Source organism: Crocuta crocuta, unplaced genomic scaffold (assembly GCF_008692635.1).
Source record: "Crocuta crocuta isolate KB4526 unplaced genomic scaffold, BGI_CrCroc_1.0 scaffold103, whole genome shotgun sequence".
Classification (NCBI taxonomy): Eukaryota; Metazoa; Chordata; class Mammalia; order Carnivora; family Hyaenidae; genus Crocuta; species Crocuta crocuta.
In genome coordinates this window covers 766,911-778,633 of record NW_027529192.1, presented here as the reverse complement: position 1 = coordinate 778,633, position 11,723 = coordinate 766,911, and the positions used below count along the sequence as shown (strand labels likewise).

Here is an 11,723-nt window from a genome sequence, read left to right as displayed (position 1 = left end):
ATCACTGTTCCGCGGAGAACAAAATAAATGGAACTAACAACCAGAACACAACTATACCTCATGTTTTCAGTTAATAACTTTATGTGAAATAGGTTATTTTCTCCCATTTTTTTCTGGTAGTTCACTGATAGAGAATTGACAATAAATAAAAGAATTAAGTTCTATTATAACTATATAACCGGATTGAATTAAGCTTTTACCACTAAAATATTTGAAATGATGCCCATTTGCTTATTTTTCTTGTGGAAATAATAATAACAAAAAAAGTCCAGAATGGGTATTGCTATTCACCAAACTCGTTTCTTGCTATTTTCTTTAAGCTGGTTATGCTTTGCCTAAGCTGATTTCTTTAAGTTGATTCTGTGTGTGTGTGTGTGTGTGTGTGTGTGTGTGTGTGTGTTACTACAGCATGTTCTGTTTTTAACACCAATATATTTCAGGAGTAACCTTTTGTTTATTGATAAACTTAACAGTTTAGAAATTAAGTTAATTGAATAACCTTTAAAACAAGTGCCTCTAATAACAGGCACTGAATCATAAATGAAAGGGGACTTTCAGCTATTTGGACCTGGAGATATATCTTGATGTATACCAGATTCTGGCTTGATAATTCATTTAGTGACAGAGTCAACAACCTTTTATAACACTTTGGACTCAGTCTGCTCACAGTGTTTTTCCTGTCTCCCTCTCTCTGCTATATAGTCACTCTGCTCTAGCCACTGTCAGGGCGTTCTTGCTCTTTGATTATCTGCCAAGCATATTTTTAGGTCAGCACTTTGGTTGATACCTGTTCAGATCTGTTTTACCCCATATGCTCCTCTGACTTCCTCCCTCATCATCTTTAGGTCTCTGTTTGAAAATCATCTCAGAGATGCATGTGACAAGAGTATCAGATAGTGAACATTGACTCCCTTGACTTATAACTACCTTCTCTGACTCTTCTCTGTAATTTCCCTACCATTCTCTATTCTTATTCCCTGACTGACTTTTTATAGCAGTTACCACTGATACTCTGTTCCACATATATTTTTAATATATTTCTTGGTAAAGGGGCTCCTTGGGTGTCTCATTGGATTAAGCTTCCAACTTCAGCTCAGGTCACGGTCTTGTGGTTTGTGGGTTCAAGCCCCACGTCAGACTCTGTGCTGACAGCTCAGAGCCTGGAGCCTCTTATTCTGTGTGTGTCTCTCTCTCCTCCCCTCTCCCGCTTACGTGTGTGTGTGAATGTACTTGTGCTCTTTCTCTCTCTCTCTCTCTCTCTCAAAAATAAACATTTTTTAAAAAGTAAAAGAAATATATATTTCTTGGTAATTATAAGTTCCACGAGGGTAGGAACTTAATTGATTTTGTACTGCTATATTTCTAGCACCTAGAACCAAGACATACATAGTAAGCACTGTATAAATATTTATGGTTAGAATGAATGAATGAATGAAATATGATGAATAGTGTCAGTCTGCGTGGTTCAGCCCTCAGTTAACTGTGCAGATACTCTCCAAACAGATGTAGGGTTGTTGTTAACTCAAGCATGGCTCTCTTTACAGGGATTAGTGGTAAATTTTAAATAAGCTCTAATAATATAACAGATTTCTGATCATGTTGTTATCCTTTAAAAGATGAGAAAAAGGGAAAGGGGGAAATAATATACATAGTATTTAACTTTGTCTTTTATGAAATAAATCATGACTAAAAATAATATTTGTTCCAAATGGACTCCCTTTGTTCTTATCTGTGATACTTAAAATATCGAAGTAACTGCTCAAGTACCACTTAAAGTTGTAGATTTATGTTGACTTTGTTTTCCTGTTTATATCTATTCCCACCCCCACCCCACCCCCACCTTTTTTTTAAAGAATCCAACTCAAGTCGGAACAGCTCTTCAGGTTTTCCATAATCTTGGAATTTTGAAGGATACTGTTACCAGCGTTGTGGATGGGTATTGTGCTGCTTTAGAAGAACATATCAACAGTGCGTTAGACATCAAAGTTCTGACTCAGCCTTCACAGTCAGCTGTGAGAGGTATGGCTATGGTTTATATTTAGCTGCTTTATTTATTTATAACCAAGAAGTCCTTTGAATAGTATGTGAAACACTTAAGTTTCAAAGCAATCTAATGACTCATATTTTAGTAGACAGAAAATGAGGGAAGAAATTATGCCTCAGAATTTATATATAACTTTTTTTGTCTAATCAGTGAGTTGAATTGGCCAATTGGTATATTCAGAACTTCTAGAAAAAAAATCTGTAAACTGTGGCTTCACTTAGTTCAGAGGAAACAGATGCAAGGGAAAAAAAACCATTTTTCTCTCTGAAATCCTTATCCTCACATGTACTTCTTGAGACAGAAAATATTTTTTTAAGGAAATGCAATTCCTTCCTTAGCTTTTTGGGCTTTTCCTTTGAATAATTCTGATATTCACGAGCGAAAAAGGCTAACTGTGGAGGTAGAAACTGATAAAACCTTTGGGAACATTACGACGACAGCAGAATATAAAGGCAATGTCTAAAGAAAGGTATGAGACCGGAGTGGCCCTACAGCCGCAGGCTGCGACCTCTCTCCTGCCCAGATGCACCTGCGGGTGGCGTTCAGACGTAACACCCCCTTCATCCTTCGTGGGTGGGAGAGGAAAGAGTACACGCTCCGTGTGCCTTTCCCTTACCTAACCAGCTCACCTCTGCACTTCTCTCCTCCTTCCTTCTCTCCCGCGAGTATGGACGAGCCCCTGCTCCTAGCCGAGACCCAGTGCTCCGCTGCTGCCTAGTCCCCGTCTCCCAGGGGCGTTGCTTTAGGGGGTCCCCTCTGTCTTCCACGTACTCACTTTGCCTCCTGTAAGTCTCCGCTTTCGCACACAGTCATGCCAGTGTGTCTTCCGCTTAAAGACACCTCTGTCTTGACTTCATTTCTTCTTCCCCCATTTTATTTCTTCAGACTACAAAAAAATTCCTCAAAGTCGTTGTCTACACTTACTGTCTCCAGCTTTTCTGTTTCCATTTTTCTATTGGACAAGCTACTCTATCATCACAGAGTCATCCTAAGGGAGAAGCGAAGTAATGGATATAGCACTAATAACAGAGTCCCTCGTACGCGGCTGCTACTAAGACATTCACAGCCAGTGATTGTGGTTTTATAGTTGCTGTATAAACATAGCCTTAAATAACCCAAAATATATGTCGCTCATAAATAAGTTGCACTAGATAAAAAGAGATAAAGGAATCTTGGATCTTAAAGGGATTTTTAAAGGTTAGCCCTCGCCTCTGAATAGGTCTGTGTTAAGACTATCCCAGAAGGGGAGCTTTGAAAAGAAATTGCCACAGGAGATTTCACTCAGCTTTTCCCAGCAATTGTTCTCACAAAGTTTGATCTCACGTTTAGGTTTCCAGGAGGATTTAATCTCATTCCCTCTTGTGTTGTCAAGAAAAAGGGAAAAAAATGAAAGCAGTTATGCACATGCTGTCATTCCTAACGTACACCCTTTTGTTGAAAGAATAAAGAGTTTTAAAGCTTTATTATAATATGTTGAGGAGTGGATACAGTGGTTTAATGTAGAAACCTTAAGCATCCATTCTTTATTATTTTTTTAAAAGAATAATCACTATTATTTTTGGTTTTCTAAATGTAACATTGACAATACTCATGTTAATTTGCTGACTTGTTGGTTATATTGAGATTATGGAGTAGAATGTCCTCATTTTTTGGAAATGCACATTAAAGCATTCAAGGGTGACAGGGCATCATGTCAGTAACTTATTAACAAATGATTCAGGAAAATTTTTTTTAGTATGCTTTAAAATTTTCTATATGTTTAGGATTGTTTCCCCCCCACATTAAAATATATAAAATTAATTTTAAGGGGAAAATGTTACCTATGATGTGCTTTGAAAGTTTCCAATTCAATAAGAAAAAGAAAACTCAATTAAAAAATAAGAATATTATTAGGCAGTTTACAGAACACATCTAATAAGTGTGAAAATATGTTAAGCGTCTTTCGAGAGGATGACCTAACTAATTATTAGGGAAATACAAATAAAATAAGGATACTGTTTCTCAGTTATGAGGTTAGTAAAAAACCTAAGAATTAAGTGTTGGGCAAGTGCAGACTGTAGGAGAATGAAATGGTTCAGTCATTTCACTCAATATTATCAAATTGTTCTGTGAGGTTAAAGCTGTGTATGTTTACCTTGTGATCTCATCATTGCTCTTATAAAAATATACCCTAGAGAAACTGTCACATAGATACAAGAATTTGTTATTGCACCGTTACTTGTAGTAGTGAAGAAGTGAAAACAGGGGCGCCTGGGTGGCTTAGTCGGTTAAGCGTCCGACTTTCGCTCAGGTCATGATCTCGCGGTTCGTGGGTTCGAGCCCCGCGTCGGGCTCTGTGCTGACTGCCAGCTCAGAGCCTGGAGCCGGTTTCAGTCTGTGACTCCCTCTCTCTCTGACCCTCCCCTGCTCACGCTGTCTCTCTCTCTCTCTCTATCTCTCTCTCTCTCTCGTAGAAATAAATAAAAAATATTAAAAAAAAAAAAGTGAAAACAATCTTTCCTTCAGTGGAAATAAAGGGCTATCATTGGGTCTGTTTGTTAGTGAGCCTAAGCCTCTGTATCTTGAACTTTACAAGCGTACTAAATTTTTTTTTTTTCCTCCTCCTTCATGTGGGAGAGAATGAGCAGAGCAGGCTGGAGTTGGATATTTCCCATCCCCGGTCAGTTAGGTCCTGATAACACCCCAGAAGTTTAGGTTCTGGTTGTGAGGAATAGAGTCCTCTGGCATATTTCAAGATGGTTTCCTTTTTTCTCCTCCTGCTGGAGGCACTCGGGAATTATTTTTTTATTTTTATTTTTTTTTACATTTATTTATTTTTGAGAGACAGAGTGTGATGGGAGGAGGGGCAGAGAGAGAAGGAGACACAGGATCTGAAGCAGCTCCAGGCTCTGAGCAAGCGTTCAGCACAGAGCCTGAGGTGGGGCTCAAACCCACGAACTCTGAGATCATGACCTGAGCTGAAGTCGGACGCTTAACCGACTGAGCCACCCAGGCTCCGGACACTGGGGGATTTTTTCCTCCCGTATTTACTGTGGGAAGCTATTTGGTTTCCTGGATGCAAATCTCACAATATTGTGGGCCCCCTTTGACTAACTACCCCTGGAACTTTTAATTTTCACCGTTGACCACTTTGAGTCTCTAGCAGTTCATCAGTTACAGTTCATGTTTTCCTTCCCTAGCGCTGGCTCGCACTGTTTTCTGCTAGCAAGGCTCTGTTCCCATACATGGAGACTTTCTCCACTCACCTGTCTCTCTGACCTTGGGGGCAGTGGTTTGCCATGTGTCTTCCTCTCTCTTACAGGTCCAAGAATTGTTGATTTTCCAGTTTTTTCAGCTTTTCATTTGTTGTTAGGACAGTGGCAACTTAACAAGCTTCTTACAGTTGGAACCAGAAATGGAAATTTTTAACTCAGTTTTTTACCCCCTGTAACTCACTTGTTTCTAATTTGATATTAAAAATAAGACAACTGGTCGAAACATGGAGTCGCTTATGTCCAACCCCATGTTACCAAACTGAGACATAACTTAATCACAGTTTCGAATCCTAAGTCAGTCAGTCAGGAATCACCTAATCAGTACTTAGTGAAGTAATCTGCCCTCCTGTCCCCTAAAGGAAAGTGACCTTGCCATAACCAGTTTGCTTTTTTTTTTTATCTAGTGTAACTTCTTTGTTCTTGCTCTCTCTGCCTATAAAAGTCTCTCATTTTGAATAGCTCCTCAGAGCTCCTTTCTATCTGCTAAATTGCCTGCTGCCTAATTCATGAATTGTTGAATAAACCCAGTAAGATCTTTAAATTTTACTCAGTTGAGGGTCGCCTGGATGGCTCAGTCGGTTGAGCATCCAACTTCGGCTCAGGTCATGATCCCGTGGTTCGTGGGTTCGAGCCCCGCATCGGGCTCTGTGCTGACAGCTCAGAGCCTGGAGCCTGTTTCAGATTCTGTGTCTCCTTGTCTCTCTGACCCTCCCCTGTTCATGCTGTCTCTCTCTCAGAAATAAATAACACAGAAAAAAATTTTTTTAAATAAATAAATTTTACTCAGTTGAATTTTATTTTTTTAACAATGTCCATTATGAGTCTTTCTTTGAACTTTAATAATTTCTTTAGGATATATCTTGGCGTTGAATGCTCTGTATCTTTTTTTTTTCTAATTTTTGAGTTAGTATATGTTTTCTTTTATAGGTTTACTTTAATTGTACACTTGAATATTTTTCTTTTCCCTTTGTTATTTTCAGGAGCTTTAATTATATACATGCCACATCTTCTTTATTTTCCATTTCTAATATCTTGTCCATAATTATTACATTTTATATCCTTGTACTTTGTTCCATTTTGTATCATATCCATTTGTTCATTTCCCATTTCTGATTGTGTTTTCACCCTTGATCATTATATTGTTATTTCTAATGTGATCTCAGTCTCTGTTATATATTTACAATGAGACTGTTCCCTGTAATTACTTTGAGACAGTAGAAAACTAAGAGCCCTTCCTTTTGTTTCCTTTGGGAATTTCTTTGGCAACATATGTTCCTTTCCTTCCCCCACTTCCCTCCCTCTCAATTTGTGTTGGGTCCCATATTGTTTGTTTCTCATTCTTACAGGAATGGCAGTGGCTGTTTGTTGAAGAGTAGTATCGGGGTAGTTGTAGGGAGAAACTAGGACAGTGTAGAACTTGGACCAAGTGTGTTGTCTGGAATCAGTATTCACCAATTTATAATTTCGTTCTATCTTTGGAATACATCTTTTCTCAAATTTTGGATCATTCTAGAGCTTAGTTGAATCCCAAATCCCTTAAAGCAGTTTTTGTGTGGAAACCTCATATTCTCTACTTTTCTTTCCTCTTTCACCTCATGTTACCTCTAATAGTCTCCCCCAGCTAGAAGGCTAAGTATTAAAAAGTGTAAATATCATTTTATTATGGTTTCTCCTTCCAATTTTCTTTGTTGCCATTCTGCAACATTAAACATTTTATTAGCTTCTTCCCTGGCTCATTCATGTCTCTCCATTTCAGCTCTCAGCAAAGAATCATTGGACAGTCTGTCTAAATTTTTACAATTGATTTTAAGGGCAATTTGGTTTTTGCTTATGGTCCAAGATGATAGCTATCTTGTTCCTTGTTCATTTTGATTTCTCCACAGCATGTGGCACGCATAATCTCAAGTGTGATGTTTTAGTTGATTCCTTTAGTCGAGGTGTTTGGTTTTTTGTTTTGTTTTGAAGTGTATTTCTTTTTCTCTACTTTTTTTTTTTTGTTCTTGTTTTAATTGGCTTTCCAGGGAAAAGAGTAGGAAAATGACTTTACCATCAGTAACTAGAAATCACTCTTCAGTATTGTGCCTTTTTTTTAAAGTAACTCTTGGTTTCTTCTATCACTTTAATAAAATTTAGTTTATGACCCTGTTTTGTTTCTTGATTCTCCTAAAGCTAACTGATAATGGCGTCAATTTTTCTGTTTTGATTATTCTTTCTCCTCTTTATATAGCTTTTCAGTGTTCAGTTGATAATTTTTATCACATTGAGATCTTCAACAGGATGTATTTAGCTTATGAGGATAAAAATTTTAGTTAGTAGTTCTTACTACCTTAGTTACCTTTAAGTAAGTAAGAAACATGAGGCCTCGAGAACTTGTTGAACCAATACCTGGCTGTATTTACTTTAAGAAAGTAATGGGTTGATGGGTCCCATAATTCTTTATAACAAAACTGAACTATGCATATTCCAGGAATTCAATCAGTATTTTCCAATTTTCACAAAGGAACTATATGCACTTTCTTCATTGTTATGAGTTCATTCTTTATATGACTTGTGAGATTACTGCAAATTATTACTTATTTCCTCTCTATTCTCTGTATACCTCTCCTTAATAGTCAGGACAACACTGCAAATAATTTTAAAAATTAATTAGACCTAGATTTCAAACAGGAATTATTCATATTTTTAAAGCCAGTAACTCTCTCATAGGTGTTTCTCTTCTTTTATTGCTTTCTAATATTCTCACACTAAAAAGTAATAGCATGTCTTTGCTAAAAGTGCATGTAATTCTTTTCTAAACTCTGAATTGTTGGGGTACCTGAGTGGCTCAGTCAGTTAAGCAACTGACTTGGGCTCAGGTCATGATCTCATGGTTCGTGAGTTCAAGCCCCATATCGGGGTCTGTGCTGACAACTCAGAGCCTGGAGCCTGCTTCAAATTCTGTTTCCCTCTTTCTCTGCCCCTTCCCTGCTCACAGTCTGTCTCTCTCTCTCAAAAATAAACAAACATTAAAAAATAAATAAAAATAAATAAACCTCGAATTGCTTAAAAAAAATCAATAAGGAAGCAGCTAAGCAGCTTATAAACACAGCCTCTGGTTTTCTTGATTTCTTGCCCCCCCCCCTTTTTTTTGAGGGAGGGAGAGAGAGGAGAGAGAACATGTGTTGGGGAGGGGCAGAGAGAGAGAGGGAGAGAATGCTAAGCAGACTCCATGCCCAGCATAGAGCCTGACAGTAGGGCTCAATCACACAACCATGAGATCATGACCCATTGGTGAGATTATGACCTGACCTTGAGATCATCACCCAAGCTGAAATCAGGAGTTCATGCCTAAGTGACTGAGCCACCCAGGCACACCTCTTGCCCTCCTCAAAACAGGATAAACCACTCACTGATGGGCTCTTCTGAGTGGCTTTTAAACTTAATTTGGTTTAGAATTTATACTTTTCAATTGAGACTAAAAATTTCTTTTTTTTTTTAATGTTGAAACATTTTAAATCTGCACAAATAACTGCATGTGTGTGTACAAGAACATTCTTAGGCCTCACTCTCAAAAATTTAACATTGATACATCAGTATTATTTAATGTTTAATACATATTTGACAGTCTTCACTTGTTCCCCAAAATATTCTTTGTAACAGTTTTTCCCCAACTTGAACCAGTCAGGGATTATGCTTTTCTCTTAGTTATCTTGTGTCTTTACTCTCCTTTAATCAAAAACAACCCCATTGCCTTTTTTGTCTTTAATGGCATTAACATGTTTGGAGAGCCCCATAATTTGAATTTATCTGGATTTATCTGATTGTCTCTTTATGGGTATATTCAGAGTAAACAAATTGATAAGGTAATGTTGTGTATTTACCATTAACATCGTATCAGTAAGCACCAAAATTATGCCTGTCTCATTACTGCTGATGCTAAATGAAATCATCTCATTACTGTGGTGCATGCCAGATAGCTCCTTATAAGAGAGCTTTCTTTTCTTTGTGATGAGTAATTTGTGGTGCATACTTTGAGACCATGTGAATATCCTGTTTTCCATAACATTTCATGCAGTGTTTTAGTATCCAATGATTATCCTTCCCTCAATTAATTATTTTACTGGTGGTTGCCAAGTAGTGATTTTTTTCCTATCACTCCTCTGTATTTATTAACTGACAGTCTTCTGTAAAGAGAAATTTCCATCCTTTTTATTTTTTTAAAGTTTTTATCGAAATTTCATGTAGTTAACATAAAGTATAATATGAGTTTCAGAATGCACTTCCATTCAGTACCCGGTGCTCATCACAGTAAGTGCATCATTGTGAAACATTTGAATTTTCACTATGAATTCATGAATTGTTTTTCAATCAGTATTTTATGATCCATTTTCATCAGTATTATTTTGGATGGTCAGAAGTTCCCTAATTTGGGGAAGCCCCTTACAGTCATGGTCCTATGTCCTTTGACAAATCTCCATTTGTCTTTGAACACTTCTTTACTCTAGCACAGTGTACACCACATACACCTTCTGTTTTCACTGCTCCAAATACGGAATCACCCTTTTCTTCAGTGAGCCCTGGTTTCTTTTATTGCGGAAGGAGGATGGTGCATACAAATCATAATATGGGCACTAGATATACTCATTTCTATTTAGGAATCACTGTCTCTTTTGCCCTGTCAGTGGAGAGAGTTAAGAAATACCTCTAATCCTCATTACATATTTGGATCTTTATTCTGCTTATGGTGAGAACCTTCATTTACACTCTTGCAAAATACACTTAAAAGTAGTTTCATGATGGCTACATCAGTATCACATCCAGCAACAAATCTACTAAGTACTATAATTCTTTACAATTTGTTTTGCCCCTAAAATCTGTCTGACTAAAGTTAGGGTNTGGTTATATTATCAATTTGATGTATAGTTTCATTTGTTTCTGTATTTATTTGCATTTTGTTTTACAGTTTGCTTTTTTCATTCTCTTTAAACTTAAATTTGTTTTGAAACATATAAAACAGGGTCGCCTGGGTGGCTCAGNCTGGCTCCTAAGGACTTGTTACTTCCATCTGTTTCTTTCACCTGGTCTCCTACCACTCCCCCCGCCACTTGTAGAAAACTATTTTCGTTTTTTTCTGTTTTGTGTTTTATCTCGTGTGTGTGTGTGTGTGTGTGTGTGTGGTGTGCCCAAGTGTGTGATCTTATTTTCCTTCCTTTCTTAAACATTAATGGTTAAGATGCTTTTTTATATTCCTCATAAGAACTTAAGTTATTTTTCATACTGCTCTTTCTCTCATAAGCAGGGGGACCGGGACGCTCTACTATGCCAACCCCGGGAAACACTGCCGCTTTTCGTGCTTCCCTCTGGACCAATATGGAGAAACTTGTGGATCATATTTGTACTGCTTGTGGACAGGTGAGGATTTTAGAGCGTGGAAAGAACAGTAATTATGGATTGATGCCTTGTTAGGCCAAGTTGTGTGACTTTGGACAGCTGTCTTAACAGCCCTGAGCGTTCAAAATACTGACATTAGCTGATGATAATACTGCGAGGATAACTTTAAGGAAACACCTTTTTCCTTCCCTTACTGTTTCTGGTACCTAGGCTTTATGTCTGTTTCATTTATTTTAAAAAAATATTTTTTTAATGTGTTATTTATTTCTGAGAGAGAGAGAGAGAGAGAGAGAGAGAGAGACAGTGCGAGCAGGGGAGGGTCAGAGAGAGAGGGAGACCTAGAGTCAGAAACAGTCTCCAGACTCCGAGCTGGCAGTCAGCACAGAGCCCGACGCGGGGATCGAACCCACGAACAGTGAGATCATGACCTAAGCGAAAGTCGGACGCTTAACCGACTGAGCCACCCAGGCGCCCCTATGTCTGTTTCATTAAAAAATATCCAGTTATATACAGTCTCCCCCTTTCTGCCTTTTTTAGGTACAACATCTACAAAAAATATTAGCCAAGAAGAGAGATCCCGTTTCTCATATTTGTTTCATTGAAGAAATAGTTAAGGTATGTTTTAAATTAAAATATTTTTATCTCTTTATTGAAGAATGAGGGAGGAAATGAGTCAGCATTGCTTGTGTCCCTACCTTACAGACTGGCTACATGTCATATAACCATAGGAATTGATTTCTTAGCAAAACAAATTTTTTTTAAAGTATATGTATAAGCACATTTGTTCATTGAGTAAATGCTACCAGTAATACATTTTATAGGCTAATTTATGAAATGCATAAACTAATTTCTGATTTTCCATCATATAAATGATTTATTGTAAATGTTTTGAAAAGTTCCATTAGAGAATAAGATGAATATTTGGGATAAATAAGAAATTTAATAGGTGGTTATTATAATGTCTTATAGTCTTTACTGAAAATGGTAAGATCCATTCAGTTGCTAATTTTTCCTGTAAAGCACATTGCTATATTTATTTTTCATATTCTGAAATT

General features: G+C 37.4%; 1 protein-coding gene across 1 annotated transcript in view; it reads left to right on the top strand.

Moving 5' to 3' along the window:
* Positions 1 to 11,723, top strand: part of COG5 (component of oligomeric golgi complex 5) — a 297,454-nt gene that overhangs the window by 154,882 nt on the left and 130,849 nt on the right. The window contains exons 7-9 of the mRNA XM_077758336.1: positions 1,854 to 2,019; positions 10,574 to 10,689; positions 11,206 to 11,283. Coding sequence (XP_077614462.1) covers positions 1,854 to 2,019; positions 10,574 to 10,689; positions 11,206 to 11,283 — 360 coding nt within the window. The remainder of the gene's footprint in view (positions 1 to 1,853; positions 2,020 to 10,573; positions 10,690 to 11,205; positions 11,284 to 11,723) is intronic.